Source organism: Cnephaeus nilssonii (genome assembly GCF_951640355.1).
Source record: "Cnephaeus nilssonii genome assembly, chromosome: 6".
NCBI classification, from domain to species: Eukaryota; Metazoa; Chordata; class Mammalia; order Chiroptera; family Vespertilionidae; genus Cnephaeus; species Cnephaeus nilssonii.
The window spans coordinates 70066450-70094428 of NC_137077.1; the positions used below are offsets into that span (position 1 = coordinate 70066450).

General features: G+C 34.4%; 1 protein-coding gene across 4 annotated transcripts in view; it reads right to left on the bottom strand.

Annotated features, from left to right (window-relative positions):
- Positions 1–859: 859 nt before the first annotated feature.
- The window catches only part of NAP1L1 (nucleosome assembly protein 1 like 1), a 32588-nt gene continuing 5468 nt past the window's right edge, over positions 860–27979 (bottom strand). Inside the window, exons 2-16 of one of the 4 annotated variants that reach the window (XM_079773759.1) lie at positions 22872–22909; positions 18172–18257; positions 16641–16743; positions 10287–10428; positions 9748–9828; positions 8969–9097; positions 7866–7937; positions 7057–7196; positions 6476–6621; positions 6361–6380; positions 5576–5698; positions 4892–4921; positions 4335–4382; positions 3023–3092; positions 860–2366 (exon numbers count right to left, since the gene is read on the bottom strand). In XM_079773759.1, the coding sequence (XP_079629885.1) occupies positions 3057–3092; positions 4335–4382; positions 4892–4921; positions 5576–5698; positions 6361–6380; positions 6476–6621; positions 7057–7196; positions 7866–7937; positions 8969–9097; positions 9748–9828; positions 10287–10428; positions 16641–16743; positions 18172–18257; positions 22872–22888 (1173 nt within the window). In that variant the 5' untranslated portion in view covers positions 22889–22909 and the 3' untranslated portion in view covers positions 860–2366; positions 3023–3056. Of the gene's footprint in view, positions 2367–2742; positions 3093–4334; positions 4383–4891; positions 4922–5575; positions 5699–6360; positions 6381–6475; positions 6622–7056; positions 7197–7865; positions 7938–8968; positions 9098–9747; positions 9829–10286; positions 10429–16640; positions 16744–18171; positions 18258–22871; positions 22910–27979 lie in introns of those variants that run through there. The other 3 variants (XM_079773760.1, XM_079773758.1, XM_079773761.1) reach the window with 3 other exon arrangements.

Below are 27979 nucleotides of genomic sequence, written 5' to 3' on the forward strand. Positions count from 1 at the left end.
TAATCAGTCTAAGTACTTGGCTAAAATTTTATCCAATTTTAATTACTGGATTTTTAAACCAGCATACAAAAAATCATCACTACATAGCTGAAAATTAATTTGTTAATTTCACCATTTAATTTTCAGCTATTAGTGTTTTAAGTAGCAAATCACCTAAATTATGAATATTTTCAAAACAAAATGGTTTACAATTACCAATATACAGTGATTAAAAAAAAAAACTATACTAAATTCGCATGCTTTTTCTTTTCAAAGGTTCCTATAAAAGAATGTACGTATGCTTCCTCTAAGCCAATCGTTTATTCTGTACATTTAAAATAACATCTGGTTTAAACAGTCAAAAATATAAATGCTACAATTTTTGTAAGATCATCCCATAAAAATGGACTCAAATGCTAAACCATGCCCTGCAATCAAATAAAGAATATTTTAATATTAGTTTAATATTTCTGCATGGTCTGATGCTTTCACTATTCAAAAGTTTTACATTTTTAATAAAGGGAATTGCCTATAACTTGGATAAACCCACAAATTCAGTCTTAAAAGCAGCAGTAACATAGTTAATTCAATTATTGAGAACTTGGCAGCCAATGCCTGGGCTAGAGAAAACTAGTAACTAAAAACTTGAAGTCTCAAAAATGTTTACAGTTAACTCAGTAAAATCTGTGGAAGCCCTTTCTAGTCTTCCAATACAAACTCCATTCAGCAGGACTTGGGAGGTTGCTCGTAATTTAAAAGTAATCAAATTTACAGACCATCATGGTCTAAGCACAGAATAGCCAACTCGAAACATCTCTACTCTGTTCTTACAAAAAGGTAGTATTTTTATTTAAAAACCACCCAAAACATCACCAGTACATTTTATAAAATTAAATGCAAATTTTATTAAGGTCTTCCAATTACATATCTCAAATTTCTTGAATGGAATAGAACCCTTTGGAACTGGAGAGATAGCATAGATGAACACTGATATCCCTTGAAACCCCAACTTTATTAAGAGAGCAATTCCTCTGCAAATCACATTGCCCTTTATATAACAAGATGAAATAGTATCTACTCCTTCACTTTGGCAATAGCTATTTCCTAAAGAAAAAAAGAATATAGTGGTTTTGCTACTTAAAGTTCATCTGTGTTCAAATGAGCTATGGGTACAAAAAAACATTAGCACAGAAGGTCTAATCAAAGCAACCAAAATAATTTTGAAAATGAAGAGGAAAAACATCAGGTGTTTTCATGGCATTTCCCCCCCCCTATAAACTATTGCAATTGGTTAAGGATTTCCAGTAGTGAATTAAAATCTCAGGAGTGAAAAAGATAGTAGTACACAAATAACAAAATGTATTCATTCACATTCTAAGACTGTAATACTAAATTTTCAAAATGCAAATGCTATCATTTCTAAAAATGAACCTAATGTTATTTTATTACTAGCAGAAACTCTAAGCTGTTTTCCAATTACAATCCAATTAGTCCACCCTCACTGCCAAAACTTTTAAGTTCACCAGAAAAAATTAACAGTAATTAGCCTGAGGTATTTTAAATGTGGCTCTACAATATCAAATTTAATGGGATTCCCCCAACCCCTTTAAAAACGACCTTACTTCTATTTTAGAACCATGATCTCTATGGTCATAACTAAAATACCTAAAAACAATTCTTGGACCTTTGAAATAGCTGGTTATCCATCCACTTCTATTAAATAAGGAGCCACTAAAAGAGCACTGCCTGACCAGATCCAGAGTAGAGTACTTAACTTTTGTTTTCTGGTTTATTTAGCAAACTGTGGTAGACTAAAAGGCTGAATATCATACTTGTGGTGCAAAAAGTTCCAAATTTTTAAGCTTTCAATAAGGTTGAAAAACATTTCATATATAATTTAAGTTAATATGCCTAACACATGTGAGGTAGTTAAGTAAACAGTACTACCCATTTTAATACATAGTAAACAGAAGCATGGGTAAACAACATACTCATACTTTAAACAATAAGAATTGGAATTAATCAGAGGCTTGCGACCTTCTCTCATTCTAACCAAAGGAAATAAAACTTAACTTACTTTTAAAAAAATTACATCATTTTTTTCTTTTTTTATACTTTCTTTTTAAATGCAGTATACCTCTTCCAGAGTTGGCACCCTTTTCTTCAATATGATAGTAAACTGGGTACAATACTTAACTCAAGCTAAGGCTTCACTTCTGCCTGAATTAGTACAAAATTATAAGACATTATCTTGTGTGAACTAGAATTATATTTGACATTTTTATTTTAGGCTACAAAAACAAGCAAACAAACGAACAACAAAAAACTTGAAATGAACTTGTCAAATGATGAAAATTCATCCTTTCCAGGGAAGCAGAAGGTAGACCCTACCACAAAGAAGAGATGTTTAATTAATGGAGGTTAAATTTAAAAGTACAGTTAAAATAATAAAGTTTAACGTCTGAAAATACTAAGTTTTATTCATCTCCCTATGGTAACTAACCAATAACCATACAATTGAGTTAGGGTTCTTTATAGTTAACTATGTCACCTAAAATATTAAAAATCCATTGAACAATCAAATAGATGTAGTCTTACTGGAAATTCTTAACCATAGATTGTCTTGACCAGTTTGTTTTTGTTTTTAAAATGAATTGTTTCAGTATAGGCACTGAATTTCTATAACAAAGTAATGAAAGACAAAACTTAAACCCACTGAAAAATTACTTTGGTTCTTCAGAAAAAATTAGCAAAACAAAAAAATCTGTTTCATTTAACAGTTCGTTTATTTTCATAGCTGTATCTAATAGTTACATGATAAAAATACCCCAGAAGAACCAAAACTATGTAGCAATGAATGAAAATGTGTGAGAGAATTTCTGCATTCAACATATCTGGCAGAAAAACTAAATTTAAAATGCTAGGTAGAACAAAATTGTCTTTAAAGTATCAATTCCTTCCTTTTTAAAAAATTACTGGGTCTACCAAGAAAATACAAAAACGTAAGTCTGTAAGTAAATAATAGTTGTGTTTAGGCTATTACAGTGCAGGTTATCCTCAAGGCCACACATCCTGCTTCACTGCTGCTTGCACTCTGCTGGGTTTTGATCCTTCTGTTAAAGGAAAACAACAAGTCAATCTATCTTTTTCTACCAGCTTCAGTAAATATTTCATTAGTAATTAACTACCTTATCACATTATCTCACCGCTGTCAAAAATTGTCAAAAATTTTGCCAAATTTAAAAAAAGGGTATTAGCAATGACAGCAAATTATTATTCAAACATTAGCAGATCATGAAAATGCTAAAATAAAATGCAAATTTTACACAACAGAATGAACTCCATAAAATGAGACAGAGCCATAATCTTGAAAAATTAAATAACCAAGCAATTTGTTAGTTATAATAACCATTATTTTTGCCTTTTTATAGATCAGTTACTCAAAAAATACTAATTCCATTCCTAATTTAGCCGTTAGGAGTAAGTCATACCTGTTGGAATATTTAATTTGATTTTTAACTATCTCCTTTTACCTGCCCAGTAGGTTAAAGTATCTTTGGATATTTTGTAGCATTTAGCAAATGAATGAATGAAAGAGAAACCAGTTTCAAAAAATTCCTGATAAAATGTCTGATGTATTTTGTAAGAAAACAAAGGCCTTTACTAATCCTGATATGACAAATTCCTGGGACTCAGATGGAGAAGGGAGGTGGTTGGTAAAATCTAACAGATAGTATTGCTCCCCTAATTCCCAAGTACTCCTACATTCAGATAATTTAAAAGCTGACCTTTGTTTATAAGCTTTCCTTTGGAGGGGAAACAGCCTAAAATCACAAGCTATAATTTAAAATGCTTCTTAAAAAATGTACATGACAGCATGCCATTAAAATAATATCCTAGCCCAAGCCGGTATGGTTCACTGGTTGAGCACTGACCTATATACCAGGAAGTCACAGCTGGATTCCAGGTCAGGGCACATGCCTGGGTTACGGGCTCAATCCCCAGTAAGGGGTGCTGGAGGTAGCCAATCAATGACTCTCATCATTGATGTTTCTCTCTCTCTCTCCCCTCCTCTCCCTTCCTCTCTGAAAACAATAAAAGTGAAAAATAAATAAAAAGAATTCTAGGGCTTACTTAGCCTGGAATTTTAAAAATATAAGGTCAGACCTAAAATGAATTTCTTAAGAGATGCACTGAAATTAAGTGTATTGTTGAAATGCCAGTGAGGACTTTATACATATATATATTTAATGGGCTAGACATTTTTAATGGATAAAATTAAACTTTATAATGATATATTAACTTTTATTTAACCTGCCTTAAATTTAATAGAAAACAGCACTAATTATACTCACCTTTGAGTCATAGTCTGGATCATTTTCCTCATCTTCTTCTTCCCCTTCCTATATTAAAGTTCAAAATGCATCCATGAAGTAGGTACATAGTAGGCAAGAAAATGGCTCATAATGTAGGAAGAATTTAATACAAGTTACTCTATAGGTCAATAGAATTTCATGATTACAGAGTTTGGTGACAATGCAATTTAATATGAAAGCTTCTATTATGAAAAATTTCCCAACACAACTTGAGACATCCAGACAGCTTTTATTGAAAAGATTTACTGCAGCCAACGTGGAAAAAGTTTACTGCAGCTTTTGACTTCTTCAAAGAGCTGATAACCCTGCAGCAGAACAGAATTATTTGAAATAAAAAAAAATGTTCTGAGTTTTACAATTTATTTATTGAAACCTTATACATACATTGTTTTGGCTGTAAATTCTAAAATCATAATTTTTCCAAAAATGTTTTTTATGCATTATCACAGAATAATGATTATAGCAAAGGAATACATAAGTCAAATTTGCTTCTCAATGTGTTAAACAGTATTATTTGCTCATTTGGTAAACATTACCTCATCCGCTTCTTCACCTTCTTCATCATACTAAAAAAAGGAAAAAAAGGGTCAAGTTTGATGAAGTGAACAAACTTCTGAGAACAACATTATTTATATCCATCATGGTATCCACTAATATCTAAAAAAAGAAAAAATATTTTCCCTAAAGTGAATGATAAGTATGATGTAACAGAATTTATTGTAAATATTACTTTCTTATACTTAATGTGTGGGACACAATGCACAAAATGTCTATCGGAATTATTGCCATTTAGCAATAAAAGACACCCAAACCTTTGAGGGCAACCTAATGTTACTTAAATCTTTAATTAATATTCCTTGGAATAAAAATTCTATGCTTCCTACTATTGTTACTTAGGCACTAAAAAAAAGTTCTTGGCATGTTTTATTTGGTCAAAGACAAGAGCATAATAGATCTACAGTACTAACCAAACATTGTGAAGTTTCACTAATTCAGAGCAGTCTTCCTATTAGCAGAAAAATAAAAACTATAATAAATGAACCCAAAGAGAACCTATTTAAAACAACTCAGAAAATTTATCTACAGGACATCAGGAATTATCCTAATAGCATTATTCTGCTGTGCTTTCTAAAAATTACATCAATTCATTAAAACTCTCACCAATTCTGATTATTATACCCTCACTAAATGATTTTATTACAGGATTCAGATCCACTCACATCATCATCATCATCTTCAATAGCTTCTCCAGTAAAGTACAACACTGATCTTGGGATTATACGCTCACGTAAAAAGTGACCAATTTCAAAGTCTGCAGCAAGGATAGCTTCAGCGTCATCATCCTATTTAAGAAAATCAAAAGCACAAAATTTAACTTTGTTATTTAAATCAGCACATGCAAGACTCTTGGGTTTAAATCATGAAGTAACTCAACTTCACTTTTAACTTTCTGTCATTTGAAAACTTACTTAAATGTGGTATGACCCAACAGTCATTTACAGTTTTTAATAAAAAGAAAGTTAGCAGAACAATGTATATACTCAGAAATTTGGGGAAGTAAAAATTAGTGAACTAGTTATTGTTTATTTTTTATGGCTTAAAAGTAACATATAAATAAAGCAACTTAATTACATAACTGCAGTTTTCCTTTTAAAATATTAGTTACTGAAAACACCAAGTGGAATAATAGAATCTCACTCAGGCTTTCACAAATACATTCTAGTTTCAATAAGGAAGAAAACTATAGTCTTGAAAACTTTGAATCCCTCAAAGTATTTGCCAAGTCTCAAAAGAAAAGAAAATCTTGAGCGTTTCAGCATTTCTCAGTGAAAGCACTATGAGCATTTTGAATGGAACTTTTCAGATGCATCAAGAGCATCCCCATGCACTACAAACCTCAGAACAAAATGCTAGTAGCAACTACCCCACTCCCCACTTTTGAGAACCAGTCCTTTAATTTCATACACAGTAAACAATTCAACAATTAAATAACAATTCAGCTTACCAGATCTCCACTCTCAGGAACTGCAAAATTGAGAAGAGAAATTCAAATGAATAAAAAAATTAAAGAAAGCTTATAATAAAACAACCACCAATATGCAAACTAAAACACTATTTACCTTCAGGAGGAGCAAAAAAATTAAAGAACGAGTCATTAGAAACTGTTTTGGTCACAGTACGAACTGTCCCACGTCCCTTGTGTTTCTGTTTCTTTTTAATGGTTTTCAAAGTGACATTCTTCCCTTTTTTCCAATCTATCTGGCACCTTCCAAAACAAAGAGAAAAAAAAAATCTCCTATCACAATTAACACGTTACTTTCAAATGCTAAGATTTTCCCAAATAGTATATTTAATTTCAAATTTTAGAAGGCAAAATTGGTCCAAAGGCTTTCTATAGCAGTGTAAAGAGAAAAATTTTATTTCTAAACAAATTTTTTCAATAAACATATTTACAATCACCATAAACTCACAATATAATAAATTTAAATGTGCATTTCCTTTGTAGAAATATAATAGTTCATAGGCCAAGAAGAATTCTAGGAAAATGGCTAAGTTCTCAGATAACATTTTACTCAAATGTTTGGAGATAAACTATTTATGAATGTATCTAACACACATACATAGAAATACCAATACCACAAATCATAAGTACTACAAATACAGACTTAACATTCTGTTAATATAGTAAAATTAAACTCACCCTGTACAACCCATAATTTCTGGTCCATCAAAAGAAAAGGGATCAGAATCATCTGGTTCTGACCTCATTCTATATGTCTTTGTCAACACTTCATTTGTGAAATATTCATTGGGTTCAAAGTGAAATTCTAAAACAAAACTCTTAAAAAAAAAAAGCATAAAAACGAATTAAATTCCTACATAATCAATTTCAATTCTTTAGTAAGTAAAGCTTTATCTTTAGTTTTTATAAACATAAAATTCTAAGTGACAGTGTTTTTCCCACTCTGGGAAACAGTCAGATAAATCCCCATTATGTTAAAAGCAAAATGGGGCACAAAATTTAGTTCAGCATACAATACTATTTAGTAACATTTTATGAAATAGGTTGGGAACATCTGAATAAACTGACCAGTCCTCATTCCTCTCTCCATTCCCACAAAGAGAAATGTTAAATCTTAGACTGAACCTAAGCTGGACAGAGAAAAGGCCCAACCTTATTACATGCCAATATAAGAATCTATAGCCTTTAGTAGCTTTGCCCATACTTTACATTATACTACTGATGGTTTTGGGAAAAAGCTGTTGGTTGAGCTCTCATAATGGGAAATTAGGGGCCCTCTAGTATCTTCTATTTTATGTAAGTCCCAGACACATGCCTTTTAATACAAAATAAGTACTTTCTTATTCATGTTTCCTTGGCATGTATCACTTTTAATTTCTCCTCATCCCCATCTCTAACCTTTAAACGTCACACCTCTTTTTAGAAAGTTCCATTTATTTATCTGTAAACATCTGTTACAAAAATTGGAAGTATTTCAAAGTTTTTACCATAGGCTGGCCAGCATCTGAGAACTTCACTTTAATATCTTTCAAGTGCTTCAGAATAGGTTCATCATGTTCCTTCAAATTAAAAAAATTAAAAGAAAAAAAATGAGTAATATGGCATTTTAGGACTAGTGTTCTCTTACTGGACAATGAACACTGAGATGACTGACATTTTCAAGTTAAGTTTTATGTAGCAGTGACTACTTCATTATCCAGACTGAATGGGCTGAAGAGCACAAAACCAAGTCTAAAATAGGTATGTTTGCTTTTAAATGTTTCCTGATTGATTGTGATTGTAACTGCTGCTCTTGTTCCTTTCCTTCTTTCTGCTTGATGTTTTCCTACTTGGTTAAAGTAGAATTTCTAAAAGGAGTCATTGTTTTGAGATCATTTCTTTTTCTTGATATTAACTTCCAACAATCATAGTATCAGGAAACAAGTACTACAGTGCAGATGGCAGTGGTTCAAGAAATGCTTCTGATTATAAGACAATGTTCCCCAGATACAGTGGCAACTGTAAAAGAGTTAAAGATAGCCCAGCTGGTGTGGCTCAGTAGTTCAGCATCAACCTATGAACCAAGAGGTCAAAGTTCAATTCCCGATAAGGGTTGCATGCAGGAAGCAGCCAATCAATGATTCTGTCTCATCATTGATGTTTCTATCTCTCCCCCTCTCCTTTCTCTCTAAAATCAATAAAAATATGTATTTTTTTACAGCATTCTTATAAAATACAAATGTACTTTAGAATAGCTGTTTCAGACTGAAAAGGTCTTTTGGGTAAGACCACTGACATGGTTAAGTCTCTCACATCCCACCTACACACTAAGCATCTGAGACAGAAGGCACAAAGCTATTGTCTGAGAAAGCACAAGACAATAATGACCAATTATTAAAGGGACTATTTCATTATCTATTTTTTTAAATGAATCATAATTCATTTGGTTACATTAAAAAAAGCTGCAATTTCCCCTCTACAGACAACAGCTGTTTCAAAAGAAAGCAACCATTCTACAAATATCAACTATGGAGAGACTAGTCATCAAACATTTATATTTCAAAGGTTTACACTCTCTGAGGTAACCTGATATTTTTATGAGTAATATTACCTGAACCATATCACTGAGCAAGTCAACATTCTTAAAAACAGTCAACCAAAATTCAGGAATTCCCTTGGGGTCTTGTTTTTCTTCATCCTTTTTCTCATCTTCAATTTTGACCTTTTCTTTCAGCTCCTCCTTGATAAATAACAGCATATATTACTGAAAACCTAAATTAAACCTCTTTTTTTCTTTTCTAAATTAAACCTCTTGATAAAATCTTATACATCCCCTTAAATTAAATGTAGTGGCATATATATAGAAACCAACAAACCCTCAATCACTAATTATAACTTTCAGCCCAAACAGTTCTAGTCCAATTGTGTAAACACTGCTGTTACCCATACCAAACCTTACTTTTATAAATATTGCTACAACTATACTGCTCCCAAAGAGAACCACTAGGACTATGAGGTATAGAAAAAAGTTTTAGGAAAATAATTTTTTAAAGTCATGAAAAATAACTACTTTTAAGCATAGTAAACAGGAAAAGCAAAAGAAATATAAACCTTGTCCAATGTTTTATTCCTTGATGTTTTCTTATAAAAATATTATATTCTCTTAAGTAAACAATATTAAAATAGCAATTCTGGAGAAACAGGGTCATTTAACAGAGCACTGGATTTGTGTCTCAGCTCTGCCATTATTAGTTGTGGGCAAGTCACTTAGAAGCCTCCATTTCTTCACATGAAAAAAAGGGAACAATCCTTTGTATGTCATCATGAAGTTTGAAGGAAATGCTTTCATTCCCAAGGTATAAAATATCCCAAATTAAAGTTGGTACCAACCGAAATGTCATCTTCCTCATCTGGTTTCCATTCACATTCTTCTTCCGTAGGTTCATAAATTGCATTAATGATCTCAAATCGCTAAAATGATTGAAGAAAAATAACCTCAAATGATATCCAAGTTAAAAACTAGCTGTTTCTCATTAGGAACCCATAGATTTTAATTAATGCATACCATAACTTGAATTGCTATTATTGACAGTTTTCCCAAATACATCTAATAACCATTTTTGCTGAGAGGTCTAAAAAAAGTTTATTTCTGGCCCTGGCCGATGTGGCTCAGTTGGTTGGGCATCGTCCTGTACACTGCCAGTTCGATTCCCCCGTCAGAGCCCATGCCCAAGTTGTGGGCTCAATCCCAAGGTAGGGTGTGTGCGGGAGGCACCCAATTGATGTTTCGCTCTTACATTGATGTTTTTCTTTCTCTCTCTCTTCCTCTCTAAAAATCAGTAAGAAATCTTTAAAAAAATTTTTGCTTCTGGAGCTTTATTACCTTCTCAAATTTTACATATGTAAAACAAAGTAATAGAAAGCATTACCTTATCAAATAAAGGTTGATAGAGAACAGCATACTTTCTTTCAAGATCATGAACTTCCTCATAGAACTTGGCTTCTATCTGTGCACATTTAACTTGAAGGTTTTTGAGAGCATTCACTCGTCTTTTAACTACCTTAGGCAAGCTGAAAGGTTAGAAAGCATCAATTACATAGCATACCAGTAAGACACAAGTTACACTTCTTTTATCATATTGAAATTGAAGAATAGGTTTCCTATTTGAAGCAAAGATATACTAACTCAAAATAATTAAACTTTAAGAGGTATAAATGCATGAGCCTCTGTACTATAAAAGTTCAAGATATTTAGCCAAGTACATTAAACTGATAGGGAAATGTAAATCAGATTATCAACCCAGACCTTTCATTGTACTCAAGTTCAGCTTTGTTCTTATGCATTGGCATCTCAGCTGTAAAATACAGCCTATCTTCTAAAGTTAAAAAGTCTGGCCCTAGCCAGTTTGGCTCAGTGGATAGAGCATTGGCCTGCAGACTGAAGTGTCCCAGGTTCAATTCTGATCAAGGGCATGTACCTCGGTTGCAGGCTCCTCTCAGGCCCAGGCCCTGGTCGGGGTTCGTACAGGAGGCAACCAATCGATGTGTTTCTGTCACATTGATTTTTCTCTCTATCTTTCCCCCTCTCTAAAATAATCAATGGAAAAATATCCTCGGGTGAAGATAAAAAAAAAAAAAAAAAGGCCATGGAATGACAATGCTAAATGATAACCTGAACTTTCTTAAAACAAAAAAACAAAACACTATCTCACCGGTACAAGTTAGTATTAGGGGAAAGGAAGGGAGCATATGTATACTGGTAAACAGGATAGTACCCTACACCATTATTTTCTATTGTAGTCTCTATTTAATTTGAAATTATATTAAATAAGACTATAGTATTTTATGACGAGGGGACATTTTTTTTTAACTAACAGCTTTATTGAGATGTAACTCATGTATTATACAATTTACTATGGTACATAGATTTTTTAAAAGGTTATACACACCTAGTCTGTGAGCCCCTCAAAGAAAGCTTACATGTATGAACTCCTCTACCTCCCAAAATATGCTAACATTCAAAATTTACCTAACTTCAGTAAATCTGTGCAACCGATCTAGAATCCAGATTAGAATTTCCTGTCATAGACAGATGGTTGTAAATCAAGTATTTTACTAAATCACTTTAGTTCAGATAATCAAGTAAAGCCCTGGCCGGTTTGGCTCAGTGGATAGAGCGTCAGTCTTCAGACTAAAGAGTCCCGGGTTCAATTCCGGTCAAGGGCACATGCCTGAGTTGTGGACTCAATCTCCAGTAGGGGGCGTGCAGGAGGCAACTGATCAATGATTCTCTCTCATCATTGATGTTTCTATCTCTCCCTCTCCCTTCCTCTCTGAAATCAATAAAAAATATATTTAAAAAAAAAAAAGATAACCAAGCAAAAAAATAAATACCAAAACATTATCAACTTTATTTCTTACAAACAAAAAGCTTAATGTTCTGTCATTGGACTGCTGGCCTCTACTCCCACTCCGGAGTACATATACCATACATGCACACATACACAAGCAACTTCTAAGATTGAAGTCTGTGTTTAACTGGTATAGGAATTGAGCTACCACCTGGGAAAACATCCTAGGATGACGAGAGTGGGTAGCCTTTAAGTTCTGCGCTTGCCTTTCAAAACTCATTGCTGTCCCCTTCACCCTTCAGAGCCCAGTGCCAGTGTTTCTAGAATAACATGGATTTGATGAAAACTGGACTGACTCAAAACCCACAAGCACTGACTCCACCCCCTTCAATCCAGATACAACGGATTACAACCAGGAGACTGCCTCCTCCCAAGGTAGCCAAAAAATTGCCCAGAATTGTCAGCAAACTTTAAATCCAAAGTAACTGAAACTCTCCTTAGGTTCACCCCATCCCCTTCTTAAACTCCACAGGATTGTCACAAACCAGAGTCTGATCTTCATTCCTCCCTCAATACTTGTCATAATCCCTAAGCTCTATGGCCAAAATAACTAGACACTTGAGTACAGAATGAATGAAATACTTATCACCTGAAGTAGAATTATTAGACTAAGAATTTAAACAGAATATATATACTTAGAGAAGAGGGAAGATAGTAGCAGTATGAGACAAGACCAAGAAATCTGAAACAAGATAGGATTATTATGAAAAATGCAGTAACTAAAATGACCAAATAGGATAAACAAGACAGGTTCAACTGGAGAATGTCTGAGGTTGAAAAGCTCTCCAGACAGGAGAGACAGAAAAGCTATGAGATATGAATGACATTAATAATAGCTAAAAAACAAAGGGCGGTGAACATCTAAAAAAAAAAAAAAAAAAGTGAATTTCTCAGTTAAAAAGCAATATGAAAATCTTTACCCTAACCCCAGACATGTTAATGAGATTTATAAATATCAAAGACAAAAAAAATTCTAAGAGTTCAATGAAGAAAGCAAATAACCTACAAAAAAAAAATCAAACTGGCATAAGGTTTCAAAAGAAAATACTGTATATATACAAGAATAAAGTGAAATTTTAAGATAATTGAGAACTTTAAAAAATAATTTGTAAGTTTAAAAAAATCCAGGAGAGGCTATAGATAAGGTAAGGGTGTTCAAATACCTTGGGAAATTTTACTGTTGCCTTAAAAGAAAGAAACAGAGGACTAGAAGTTATTTATAAACAATATAGATATTGGTGAATTTAAAAAATCAATAGGGATAAATAAAATTAGGTATTGGGTTATAAGCCACTCTCCTATAAGAACAAAAAGGGAATGCATTTAACTTTGAAATCAGAAGTCACCTTGTTCTATTCAATGAAAAACAGAAGAAAAACCAAACAATAAATTTAAAAATAAGGAAAATATGGTAGCAATAGAGTCCAAAATATTACCACTTTTAAGAAATGTAGAGCTGCAATGATTAATAAAGAAGCAAACATTCACATTAGAGTAAGATACAAGGATGGAAAAAGACATGCCAGGTTAAATAAAACCCAAAAGAAAACTATCTTAATCTCAAAACAATTTATGACACAATCCACTACTGATGGATTTACAGTGAGAACAGATAAATTAAGATTTTTAATTCCCAGACACTATTAGGTCAAGCAGACAATAATGAGAAGTAAGAAGAACCCAAACACAAAATGAATAAGCTTGGGCTATTAATTTAAGCATATAGATCTTCATATTTAACCCTCACAGAACATTTACAAAAGCAGATTAAGGTCAAAGATACAAATTAATCTCTTTTAAAAATTAAATGAACTAAGCATTCAATTAAAAAATTATATACAGAAATTGGAAAATTAGAAATAAGAAGGAAATAATAACATTAAAGCCACAGAAAGAGCAGCAATTAACAAATATACATACAGAAATAAAAAATCAAAAGCTGGTTCTAAAAAACAAGTATGATTGAGGCAACTGGCAAAACTGATGAAGATGCAAAATACAAAGGGAAAATAATCACAGATTTTAAAAAAATAGCATGAATTACTGGTATATACTAATCAATTTTAAACTTGGTAAGATGCATCCATTATTTTGAAGAATATTAACTTTGAAATTGGCATAAGAGAACTTGAAGAGACCAATTAGATTAAAAAAATAAGAAAAAATTCCCCAGAACCTTACTTCCCTAATCCCAAAGATCCAAGTAAATTTTTAGAAGAGTTCTACCAACGGTTCAAGAAACAGTTAATTTCCATCTTATACAAGTCACTTCAGGAAACAGGAAAAAAAGTAAAAGCAGTCATGTTCATTTCATTAGGCAGTCCAAATCTTGACTCTAAAACCAGGGGATAGAATTACCACCCTTGAAAGTTTTTTTATTGTACATCCATACATGCATAAATTCATTTCACGAATGAATAAGGATCCTGAATAAATGTATTAACTACCCAACTCAATGATGTAACAATACATCATGACTAAGCGTATTCCAGGAATGTGAGGTTAGTTTGATATCCAAACTATGTATTTCAAAAAATATATACTTAATATGTACTTAATGATTCAAAGAAAAAGTCAGAAGACCATCCAAACTGATATAAAAAAAAGGTCATAAAAATCATAGACACAAAATTTAATGGAGATTTTATTTTAATTCCTGGTTAAGGTTAGAAATAAGACAAAGATGCCCATTTTAACACTGATGCTCACCATAATATTGGCCAATGTTATAAAGAAAGAAAAACAAACAAGTGGTTTAGTGTAGCGTGGAAGATTACAGCTAAAAATTGCCAGTATTTGCAGGTAAGATCTTTTACCCATGGGAGAAAATATAGAATAAATTACTATAGTAAGTGTACCAAGATTTCCAATACAAAATCAAAAAAAATAAAATAAAAAATCAAGAGCCCTCCTCTGCATCAAGAACAGCCAACCATAAAATACATTAAAAAATTAAGATACTATTCACAATAGCAACACAACTAAAGTATATAGGAATTAACCAAGAACAGACTATATAGAAAAGCTGTAATAAAAGACATAGAGTCTGATCTGAATAAATACAAGGATATGGATGTAACAATTTAATATGAAAAATGATATAACTCCCTACCATGCTAATATATTTAATTATTCAATGCAATAGCTATCAAAAATTTTAGTTTGGGCCTGGATGGTTTGGCTCAGTGGATAGAACATCAGCCCACAGACTGAAGGATCCTGGGTTCGATTTCGGTCAAAGGCATGTACCTCGGTTGCAGGCACATACCCAGTGGGGAGTGTGCAGGAGGTTAGCTGATCGATGTTTCTCTCTCATCAATGTTTCTAACTCTATATCCCTTTCCCTCTCTGTAAAAAAATCAATAAAATATATTTTTAAAAAATCAATGGAAAAATATCCTTAGGTGAGGATTAACAAAGCAAAACAAAATTTTAGTTGTTTTGTTTTTTGAAAGAACCCTGATAAACTTACTTTCATTCATGTATGTATGATAAAGATCTACAGATGGTTAGGTCAAACTACGAAGGGAGTGGGAGTGGAGAGCTTGTGTGAGGTGAGGGGTGGCAGAAGAAAGCAACTCATCCTGCCAGATACTAAAACATACTATAAAGCCATGGTAATTAAGTGTGACAATGACAAAACAAGAGGGGAAAAAAGATCAATGAAACAGCAGAGTCCTGCTCAAAGATAAACACAGGTGTTTATAAAAAAGTGATATGCAATAAATGTGCTAGCACACTAAAAAAGAAAAAAAAATGAATGCCTATTCACATTAAATACAAAGATGTACCCTAGAGGAATTGAAGACCTAATGTTAAAACTAGTCAATCAGAAATAGAGAAGGAACTAGGAAAGACTTAACTTCAAAAGAACAAATCATAGGTAAAAATTGAGTAAACATAAAAAGTAATAATTTTGTTCAATAGAGGGTGCTATGTGTAAAGTAAGTAAAAATGACTAATAAGGGATTAATACATAGAATACATAAGAAACCCTGCAAAACAAGAAAAAGATAGTAAGCCCAAATAGGAAAAAGGGCAAAGGATACAAATGAGCAACCTAAAAGCCTCACAATCATAATGAGAAAAACTCATCAGAAATCAGGAAATGCAAATAAAATAAGCCTGTACCTCTTCAGTTGGTAAAAGTAAAAAACTATAAAGCTGAATGATGCCAACTGTTGGAAAGGACACAAAGATAAAGCAACCTTCATTGTACTGGATAGTCATCCTAGAAAGAAGCTGGAAGTACTTAAGGCTTGCAAAGCCCAGAACTAGCAATTCCACTGATAAGTACAAATCTCAAAAATATTCTTACATAGTTTCTTAAGAGGAAATGTACAATGACCATTACAATGGACTTTGTGTTGATGGAGCTTGGAGGCAATCTAGTTATCCATCAAAGAAAACGCATGTAATAAAAAACATGGTGGACAAACACCAAGGAGATCTAGGAAACATTTAGAGGCTAGAAGCTACTAGAGATACATATAGATAACAACATGGATGGATCTTAAAATCATAAAGCCATATAAAAAATTGCAAGCAGAATAGAATATTTGAGCTATTACTAATGATTTATATTGCCAACAAATTAAATAAGAAATCTGTTATTTCTTCTAATTCTGTGCATTTCTAATAAAACCTCTAAATAAATCTCAGAAATGATTAAGATCAGTATACTTCCTGTGGAATCGAAATTAAACTTTAAAAAGACCAACTCTAAATTGGTGGTACTCAGCAAAACCTAGATATTAACAAACATGAGCTTTCCACTATTACTTACATAAGTCCCAGATGGCCTTAAAAATAGATACACCTGCAATGTTGATTATAGAAAGAGAAATAAGAACTATGAAAAAGAACTTGTACCTTTCAATGTATCCTGTTGGTGTTTCTACCAGACCATCAAGTCTTTCTTGGAGGGCTGCAAGAATCTGAGGATTTTGCATCATCTGAACAGTCAGCTGACGCGCTTAAAAAAAAGGGGGAGGGAGGCATCGAAAGAAGGATTTTATGAAAACGTATTATGCTATTTTAATAGGACAATCCAATCATGAGGTTTCCTGACTAGCTGGTATGAGTAGAGATGAGCAGCAAGCTAAAGAAAATTCACTCTAGGAAAACCTAATGTTCAGATTCCTAATGATCTCTAGTGCATGCCATGTCTCAAGACCATTTACACAATTTCTATCAACAGTATTCCTTCTCTTACTACTACCATCTTGTGTTTCAGCCATCTTGCATTTTGGGATGCTCAAAGCTTCATCCAGATGCCTACCTATGACTCGGTAATTCTTCGAAGGCAGACAACACATTATCAGAAAACTGCAAATATAGTGACAGTTTGGGGCCTGGGAAAAAGTACAATGAGTAACCTAAATTGTTTATTTGATGTTTGTTTATATAATGTGCCTGTGTATGTCTCAATAGAGAAAGTTAACAGTTGAGATAAGTCAAAGGTTGTAACTAAAACCAATCAAAATTTGGTTATTAGCATGTCTCGAAATTATACTTAATCTAAATGTAAGCTAGATATATGCAAAAATTAGTTTGCTATCTTCAACAGACATTACCCAAAATTTTCATTTAATTTTTCCAATTGTGTTTTCAAATGACTGCTAATATTAATTTGATTATTAGATGTACAGTTGTGATAACCAATGTCTTCAGAATATCAATACTGGCCACTAAGGACACATGGTCTGTTATCTTTTAAGAAAATGTTGCATGATGAAAGCTAAAACTAAGTTCACTAGTCTTAACAATTAACCTCATTCTGGCTTAAAAATGAAAAGTTGATTCATCTGTTACCTTAATATTCTTGGTTCTTATCTATAGGACAAAACCTAAAGTAATTCCACACCACCATCACTAATTTTAATGTCTCTTTTTTGGTTGGACTAAAAAGGGCATACACACACTATATATTGTCTATATATTAAATACGGAACATTTTCAAGTAAATCTAAACTAATGGTATTTGTTTAGAGGCACCACCAAAAACAACTCCCACCATCTCTAACATTTCTAAATTCAGATAAAACTCATGGGTAGCTAAGCTGTTTGACCCAACTATGCCATGTCACTCTAGCAGTAGAGGGTACAAACACAGTGAGTTCTGAGGGGTCACTATATTCACACCTTCCTCCTTTACTATCATTTCATCCCCATCTTCCTCTTGTCCTCCTTTCTTTCTTCCCTCCCCCAACATCAAACACACATACACAAACTGTTACTGAACTGAGGTACGGGCTGGTGGATAAGGATCAAAAAGAGAACGGTATTTATTACTACCCTCTAGAACAGCGGTCGCCAACCGGTGGTCCGAAAGGTTGGCGACCGCTGCTCTAGAAGACATGTGCCAGTAATCACTAGAGCCTGAAAAAATTTAAAATAATACCTTTGATTTTTGTTTCTTCACCAGTTTCTTCTTCTTCTACTTCTTCAACATCATCCAAATCTTGATCAAGTTCAGACTGTTCTTTGCTACAATATCATAGTATCACACCAAGGTTCAAATGTACCAAATTACCGAAAATATAAAATATGTAGAAATACTTCAATTCATTTCCTAGGTTAATATGCCTCTTTCAAAAATATGAAACAAAATCCAAAAGGTAATTCTGTTTTCTTTCTAACTTCATATGTAAACAAGTACAAATATTTTTTAAATTTCATTTAAAAGCATGTGGTCAAATATAAAGTTTATACTTCAAGCTTTAAAAATATGGTTTAACAGGTTTTGGTTCAGAGAATGTGATGTCAGGAAGTATCTTTCCTACCCAATATCTATTTATTTTTCTTAGTAACAGCACCCTAATATTATATGAGATGGCAATTTACAAAGCTAGGAAAAAACCTACATTTCCCAGCCTACCTTTTAGTTAGCTTGTGGCTACATGACTAGATTTTAGCAGTAAGAGAAAATGTAGTAATACAGAACTTTGAGAAACCTCCCTTTATAGGATGGTAAATAGCTAAGAGGTTTTTTTGTTGTTGTTGTTTTGTTTTTTTTACCTTACTTTCTCCCTAGAATATGGATGTGATGGCTACAGCCTGGGCAGCTACACTGGACCATGAGGCAATCTGGAGAATAGAAGTCACCAGCTAAGGATGAAGAAGTTTGGAAAAACAGAAGAATTCTGGATCCCTGATGGCTGTGGAGCAACTACTGTATATCAGCCTGTACTCACTATCTTTGTGGACTTTCATTCTTTTTCTTTACTTCACAGTGAAGATGGGGAAAAACAGTAAAAATTAAAAAGGCCTGAGACTACTTTATGCTTAGAGCAAAGCCAGGAGGATGACAGCATTGGAAGAGAAGGTAAAAAATAGTAAGATAACAGTCTTCCCATTTCATCTTAAAAATCTAGTTTCTGAAGATTGAGATTATAATCAGCATTAAAAAGGTAAATAATGTCTAAGTCAATATATAGAGATTTTACTATTTATTTGATTCAGTTGCTTTACATGTTTAGAAAAGCATTTGAAAATGTTTCATATATGGACAAATACTATCTAATTTTCATATGGGGACAAGTACAGAAAAAGTCAACTGTATTCTGCCAGCAAAATTTACATTCCTGTCAACTAAGGGGGGAAAATAAAATCAGCCTTCTCATCAAAAACAAAATAATCATTTCTGGAGTATCTCTGACGTAGTATAAACTTGCTCTTCCTTCAGTGTCATTTCATTCAACCACTTATTAAACATCTAAATCTTAAAGCTTTAAAACAGGGGTCCACAAACTATGTGACATGGCCAAATCCAGCCCACTCCTATTTTTGTAAGTAAAGTTTTATTGGAATACAGCCAGTTAATTCATTTATGTATTGTCTATGGCTGCTTTCACACTGTAACAGCAGAGCTGAGTAGTTACAAAAGATCATACGGCCCAAAATGCCTAAAATATTTAAGATCAGGTCCTTTACAGAGAAAGTTTGCTACTTTTGCTTTATATAACAAGAATCCCCTCTTCCCTTTCCTCTCCAAAGGCTCACAGGCATCCAAAATTAAATAATGAAAGAGGTAATGAACTTTTTTTCCCCCTCAAAATTTAAAAAATGAAAGTGCCTGAAGGGTGTGGCTCAGTTGTTGAGCATCAACCTATGAACTAGGTCACAGTTCGATTCCAGGTCAGGGCACATGCCCAGGTTGTGGGTTCAATGCCCAGTAGTGGGTGTGCAGGAGGCAGCCGGTCAATGATTCTTGCTCATCACTGATGTTTCTATCTCTCCGTCTCCCTTCCTCTCTGAAATCAATAAAAATATGTATAAAAAAAAGACAGTTAAGATGGCAAATTGCACATACTCATCTGATCTCAATCCTTCCAGGATCCCCACTAAAATTACGATAAAGGGTTTTTAAACAGACACACTCTGAAGAATAGACAAGGAGATTCAGGAGCAGCAACTTCACTGAGGACTGAAATCTAAGCAGTGGGAAAGCTGAGAACCAGCTCAAACACAGAATCTTAAAAAGAACACTTAATCTGAATAAAATAGGGAGGACAGAGCAAAACCTGATAAGCAGTTAAATTCTCAGATCCTTTCCCTCACTACAGCAGGTGACAGTTTCTTCTTTGGAAAGGATTAAACTGAGAAGCTGGATGGAAGGATCACAGACAGTTACTAGTATCGAAGATATGACAATATGCACACTAGAATACTGAATATGTAGAGACCCCTCCCTAGCAGTCATCTCCCAATTTGGCTCCCAGAACACCCACCCTTCACTGAGGTGTATCTGACCAGCCCAGGAAAAAAAAAAAAAAAAAGCAAAAAAACATTCTGTCACTAGGGATTCTCATAACAAATGCCCACACTGATGACCTTACATTAAAATCCCAAATGAACAAGCATCCCCCCCCCCCAACATTCAAATGTTCTAGTCAACTTTTTAAAACATTCAACTGCCTGTCCCATCCCACCCCAATCTTAATTACCACCTTCTTTTTTGAGGAAAGCCTCTTACATTGAGACCAAAACAGAGGAAGGATAAAATTTTTGAGCAAATAAGACTACACAGGGGAAGGAAGCATCCAGAGAAAATATATTACAATCCATAAAACAAGAACAAGATGCTATAAAAACAGGAATAGAGAGCAAAGGAGCTCATGAAAACTAAAAAATAGAAATTTAGAAACTCAATACAAGAATTGAAAGATAAGGTTTCTTTAGCTATCCTTAGAAAAGAGCAATGAGACAAAGATGGAAAATAGTACAAAAGGTAATACAAAAGGTAATTAGAAGAATCAGTCCAACGCACAACATAACAGGAGATCCAGAAAGAGAAAACAGAATCAAAATAAGAATATTCCCCGGTACTGAAGGTCCACCAGTGAATGCACAACACGAAGCGATAAAAAAAAAAATTGTTCCAATAATATAAAATTTCTGAATTCTGAAACCAGAGTAGCTTCCAGAATAAAGATACATTGTGTGCTGTGTTTTTTAAGTGCCACATACAAATGATCAAGAATTATGACTGAATTTCAAAACAGCAAGACTGGAAGCCAGGTGACAATGGAGCAGCAATGCCTTCAAAATTCTTAAGAAAAACGATTTCTAAATTAGAATTCTACAAACTATCATGCATAAGAGCAGAAATGTCATTTTTATTCATGCCATTTAAAATAATTTACTTCCCTTGTACTCTTTCAAGATACTAAAGAACCAACAAAGAAAACAGGGGATATCACAAACAGCAAAACCAAGAGAGGAGAAACTGAGGAAACCTCAGTAAGATAGAAATAGATGCACAATTTCTTAGCTAATGCTAAGAAATTCAGATTGGAGGAATGTGATTGAGGCAACAATACTTTGAAAGCCATGATCACAAAAATGCCTGCTGCCACTCTCCTTTTTATGCTGAAGACAGCATGCATGGGAAAATTAGTCAGATTCTTACATGTATAGTACTTCAATGTGTTATCTTTGTGCTAAAATTTTCCTGCTTTTCCATCTCCATGCTCTGTTGTCTGAAACAGCTGTAGATAATCATATCATGCCACCCCTACCCCCAAGTATTCTGTTTTAACCTGTCCTCTAAGTTGGCAGGCTACTGTAAAATTACAAGCAGCATATTTCTGCAAGATACCCATCCACACTATATTAACCCTGTTTGCAGGATGCATAACCTTGCCAAATGACTTCTCCAAAATAAGCCCTTGAAAAGTTGAAAAAGCCTCAGTAAAGTTAAAGCCAGACTATGACCCAGATAGCCTTTTATTTTCCTACTAGAGGTCCTATACACGAAGATTCGTGCAAGAATGGGCCGTCCTTCCCCTGGCTGCTGGCACCGCCTTCGCTCCGGCCCAGAGCCGCCTTTCCGCCTTCCCACGCTGCCCAGAGGCCCGGAGCGGCTAGGGTGGCGCAGAACGCCCGCCCCCCGGCTGCTCGGTGCTCACGTATGCAAATTAACCTGCCAGCTTTGTTGGGTTAATTTGCATACTCACTCCTGATTGGCTGGTGGGCGTCACAAAGGCATGGTCAATTAGCATGTTACTCTTTTATTAGGTAGATCTTGGAGCTTTCAACTAATAGTGGTAATATTGCCTTATTCTTTATGTATCTAAGTGTGTGACCACTATTCAGATTTTCAGAATTAAACATTAAGAATTTATAGGTGGCAAATCTCTAAAGAAAAACAATAAAGAAACAAATTAGACAAAAGCCAAGATAGCAATTGAGAAGGGACACACATTAGTAATGTCCTATTTTTAAAAGCTGTACACAGTGTCCTATTATTCTTTAAACTCTACACAGACATTTTGTAACACTATCTTGTATGTATGATACATTACAATGTTTGGTATAAAAATCTTTGGGAAATACATATAGGGTAAAGTGGACTCTGCAAGTATTTATGATTCATTGTTGTGCTCAGCACTTTCCTAAGAATAAACACTGATAAATGGTTTACTATATTTATGACAATGAATATATATACTACCTTTTGTCTTGGATACATGGTATGCAACTTTTAAGAGTAGGCACTAAACATTAGTCATTACCATACATTTCCTACTACATAGCTAGTACTGCTAACTACATCACAGTACAAATATCTGAAAAAGAAAGGAACTATCTGTCACTTACTTTTCAATGTCTTCCATGTTGTTAAGAACTCCAAATATCTATGGAGAGAAACCACAATGTTAAAAAAAAAGCATACAATTTATTTAAAACCAAAACCCTTTAAATCAATACCATGTTGAAAACTATCCCAAAAGAAATGTATACTCCCATTAAAAAAGCATCAGTTAAGCCCTAGTTGGTTTGGCTCAGTGGATAGAGCAATGGCCTGTGGACTGAAGGGTCCCAGGTTAGATTCTGGTAAAGGGCACATGCCCAGTTTGTGGGCTCGATCCCCAGTAGGGGGCGTGAAGGAGGCAGCCAATCTCATCATTGATGTTTCTATCTCTTCCTCTCCCTTCCTCTCTGAAATCAATAAAAATATATTTTTAGAAAAATCATGGAACAGAGACTTTCATGTAGCCCAAGGAACTTTTCAGAGGATACAACTTAAAATAAGCAAGTTACTAGTAGGCATCTAGAATCTATCATGTAAGGACTTTTATAATGGCACTGTTGCTGAAAAGTCTAATGTATGTTAGAATCACAGAAAAGAAACACTACAAAGGATCTTTATTCAAATTCCTGTGACAACCAGAAATGGTCAATTTTGCATAAACTTTTAGGCTACTTAGTACCTCACAGAACAAAATCCCCTTCATTTTGAACAGCATTAATTTTTATCAAATTCATGTTTAAAAGCCAAAATTTGCCACCTACTATACTCATTATGATCCCCCCCAAATCTTTTTTAAAAAAGCTTAAAAATCCTTATATGAAATGTCAGCCTTTTAAAATTATGTAATGACTAGAGCCCAGATGCACGAAATGCAGCCCCTGCCTGCCATGGCTTCATGCAGACTGGGTCTAATATTACGCTTTTATTATTATAGACTAGAGGCCTGATGCACAAAATTCATGCAAGTGGCTCGGCCCTTGCAGCCCTTGCAGCCTTGGCTTCGTCCAGAAGGTCGTCCAGACGGTAGTTCTGCTGTTCAGTCTAATTAGCATATTAGCTATTAACTGGTATATAGGATAGTTTAAAGGTCTGGGTCCCAACCAATGTCAACTAAACCTTCCTGTCTCTTCAAATGTACTTCATGTCATATCACTGATAACAACCACACCCATTAGCCTAACCTAGATATGCTTGCTGGAACACTGTCAACAATGCTCTTGGTTAACCGATCAAAGCACAGCCTAAGTTCTTTCTCATTTAGGATTAGTATTAACTTAAGCCCTAGCCTGTTTGGCGCAGTGGATAGAGCATCAGCCTACTGACCAAAGGGACCCGGGTGCGATTCCAGTCAAGGGCATGTACAGTGGTTGCAGGCTCCTCCCCAGCCTAGGCCCTGGTCAGGGCTCGTGCTGGAGGAAACCAATCAATGTGTTTCTCTCCGTCTTTCCCACTCTCTTCCACTCTCTCTAAAAATCAATAGTAAAATATCTTCAGTTGAGGATTAACCAAAAACAAATTTAAAAAACCCTGCTTCTAGAAAACTAAAACTTAAGGTAAAGTGTGTTATAGTCAGGCGGAAAAATAGCTGAATGCCACTGATAATGCAGATTAGTTAAAAAATGTTTTTAATCAAGCTTAGAACCCCCATTAAAATGAAGTTTTTATCTTTAAAAAGTTAAAACCTTAGTCTTTAATTCACAAAATGATGTAAGATATGATTCCTTATACCAGTGGTCAGTAAACCACGGCTCGCGAGCCACATGCGGCTCTTTGGCCCCTTGAGTGTGGCTCAGCGTTAGAACCACTTCTTCAAAATAAACTCGCCCAGGCCGAAAACAGACTTCTGCGCATGGGCCATGAAGTTTCAATCGCACTTATGTGCGCACTGCACATGGTATTTTGTGGAAGAGCCACACTCAAGGGGCCAAAGAGCCGCGTGTGGCTCGCGAGCTGCGGTTTGCCGACCACTGCCTTATACCAACATGCTTCATATGCTTATTAAAGTGTGAAGAAGAGGTGCTGATTTTAGCAGCCAAGATCTAATATTTAGAGTAATATTACACCTACACTGCTAACCATCAGTGTCCAATTTGTGGTATTACACTTAGAATTCAAACTCCTACAAATTTCTTTTGATTCTTTATTAAAAAGGATTCAAGACAGAACAGGATGTCTTCAGAGATGCCTTCTCCAATCTGTCCATTCTGAATAAATTAAATTTCTTGGTTGTACACACTTTTTGGAGGTTTTTTAGTTTTGTTTTTGTTAATCCTCACCCGAATATATTTTTCCATTGATTTTTAGGGAGAGTGGAAGAGAGAGAGAAAAAGAGAAACATCAATGTCAGAGAAACACATCATTTGGTTGCCTCCTGCACGAGCCCCAAGCAGGGTCTGACTAGGGCCCTGGGCCAGGGAGGAGCCTGCAACCAAGGTACGTGCCCTTGACCGGAATTGAACCCAGGACCCTTTGGTCTGCAGGATGAGTCAAACTGGCTAGGGCCACACTTTGTTTTTTAAAGTAGGCTCAATTTTGAAGTCAGATCACTTGGGTTGACATCAACTTTGTAGCAACTCAGGAAAAAAACTTCTTGCCTTATTTAATCATCTACAGAATTAAATAAAAAATCATTTCCTCATTGGATATATATTAAGAAGCAAATTCATGTAAAAGACTTAAATAATTAGATGGAACGACAGTTAAAAAAGATTCTTTTAGTTCTGACAAATGTACAGAATGACTAATAAATATACCACTGTAATGTAAGATGTTAACATTAGGGGAAACTGGTTAAGGGGTATACAGGAATTCTCTGAACTATCTCTACAACTCCTCTGTAAATCTAAAATTATAAATAGTTTATTTTTTTAAAAGAGATTAAGAGATTCTGAATCATCAGGTCTGATGTAGCAGACCCAAAAATCCACATTCTAAACAAGAAACATAGCTTCTGAAGTAGGCCATCATGAGATAATCAGATTACACTGAGAAACACAAGTTTAGGTTAACACCTACATTATTTATTTTACTGCCGCCAATAATTAAAATCAATGAGAATTTTATTAATCCCACATGAAAATGCTTTCTAAGAAAACTAAAGAATTTCCATTCCTGGTAGCGAGAAGTTACATCATGCAGATCAATTCTACCAATGAAAAACAGTATTTGTTGCCCTGGCTGGGTTTGCTCAGTGGATAGAGCACTGGCCTGGGGAATGAAGGGTCCCGGGTTGATTCAGGTCAAGGGCACATGCCTGGGTTTCGGGCTCAATCGGGCTCGATCCCCAGTAGGGGGCTTGCAGGAGGCAGCCATCAATGATTCTCATTATTATTTTTTTTAAATATATTTTATTGATTTTTTTACAGAAAGGACGCTCTATCCACTGAGCCAAACCGGTAAGAATGATTCTCATTATTGATGTTTCAATCTTTCTCTCCCTCTCCCTTCCTCTCCGAAATCAATAAAAAAAATTTTTATTTAAAAAAGAAAACAATTATTTGTTAAAATCCTAAAAGCAAAGAAAATACTAATAAGATAGTAAGGAATTCCTAATCCCCCCAAAAAGGCAAAAGAGGAAGCAAAAAGGTAAGTAGAAGGAAGTCCCTTTTGGCATGAGGGCAAATGCCAACCACAAATTTAAACTATTGTACGGTGAAATCAAAAGCTCTGGACCTTTTCAAGTTGAGCAATCTTTATGACAACCCTCCCCAATTAAGCAGTAACCTCAAAGTGCTAAATTCTCAGGGATAATAAACCAGTTCTCCTGGATAAAAGCCCAAATTCATTTCATCAGTGTTGCCCTCAAAACCCCAAACTATGAGCTTGAAATGGTCTCTAACAGCATATCCAAATATAAGTGAAAGGCACCTTCATCCTAGACCTGAAATAATTCATTAAAGTAATTTTCAAGAGCAATAGGGGCAAGAGAAAAGAACACAAAAACCAGTCTCTAAAGATTTAAATATTGTAAAAAAGGCCACAAATGTATAACTATAAACATAGACAAAAACAACCACGTTTAACTGTGTTTGAAAATAAAATGTCTGCATCTGTTATCTACAAGGAACAGTCATCTATTAAAGGTGATATAGCTAATTTGGCAAAGAAATAAATAGAATTTCTAGAAAAAAAAAAGGTAGATTTAACAGTAGACTAAACACAGCTAGAGAGAGAATTAAGTGAGCTGGAAGCAATCTTCCAAAATATGGCGGAAACTAAAAGATGGAAAACACTGAAGTTCAAAGGCATTTTGGGATACAATAAAGTCTAACACAAGTTAGATCTAAGATTTAACACAAGTACTAGGAATAGAGGAGAGAATGGGCAGAATATTTAAAGAAATTAAGAGCAAAAAATTTTCCAGAACTAATGATTGATAATCCTACAAATCCCAATCAGGATAAATAAGACAGTTCTTTTCAGTAATACCAAAAGACAACAGAATGTGCTGTTATACTTAACATGCTGAAAATAACAAAGGATTTTAAATATATTTTTTTATTGATTTCAGAGAGGGAGCAGAAGAGACAGAACAATCTATGATGAGAATCATTGATCGACTGCCTCCTCCACGCCGCCTACTGGGGATCGAGCCTGCAAACTGGGTATGTGCTCTGACCAGAAATCCAACCAGTAACCTCTTGATTCATGGGTTGAAGCTCAACCAATGAGCCTCGCTAGCCAGCCAAGGATTTTTAGAATATTACACCCAACAAAAACAACCTTCAAGATAAAACAAACTTTTAGGCAAAAATTTCTCCAGCATTCTCACTAATAAATTCTATACGGACCTTCTTCAAGCAGAAGGCAAGTGATCCCAAATGCAAGGTCTAAGATATAAGATATGAGGGGCAAAAAGGATATCCAAATGTTTCTAAATAAATTTTTAACTAAAGTCCCCCATTAAAAATTGTCAGTGAAATACAATCCTAACCAAAAAAATAAAACTGGTACCACTGTATTAACATTAGAAAACCAACTTTAAGGAAAAGTATCTTTCCTAAGAATAGAGAAACATGTAAATTGACCATACCTCCACTACGCCCACAGCCAATCAGAGTGAGTATGCAAATTAACCCAATAAAGATGGCAGCTAATTTGCATACATACCTGGGTCCCGGGAACCTACCTCCTCAGCACCCAGGTCACTCCCAGCCGGCCATCCCAAGGAGGC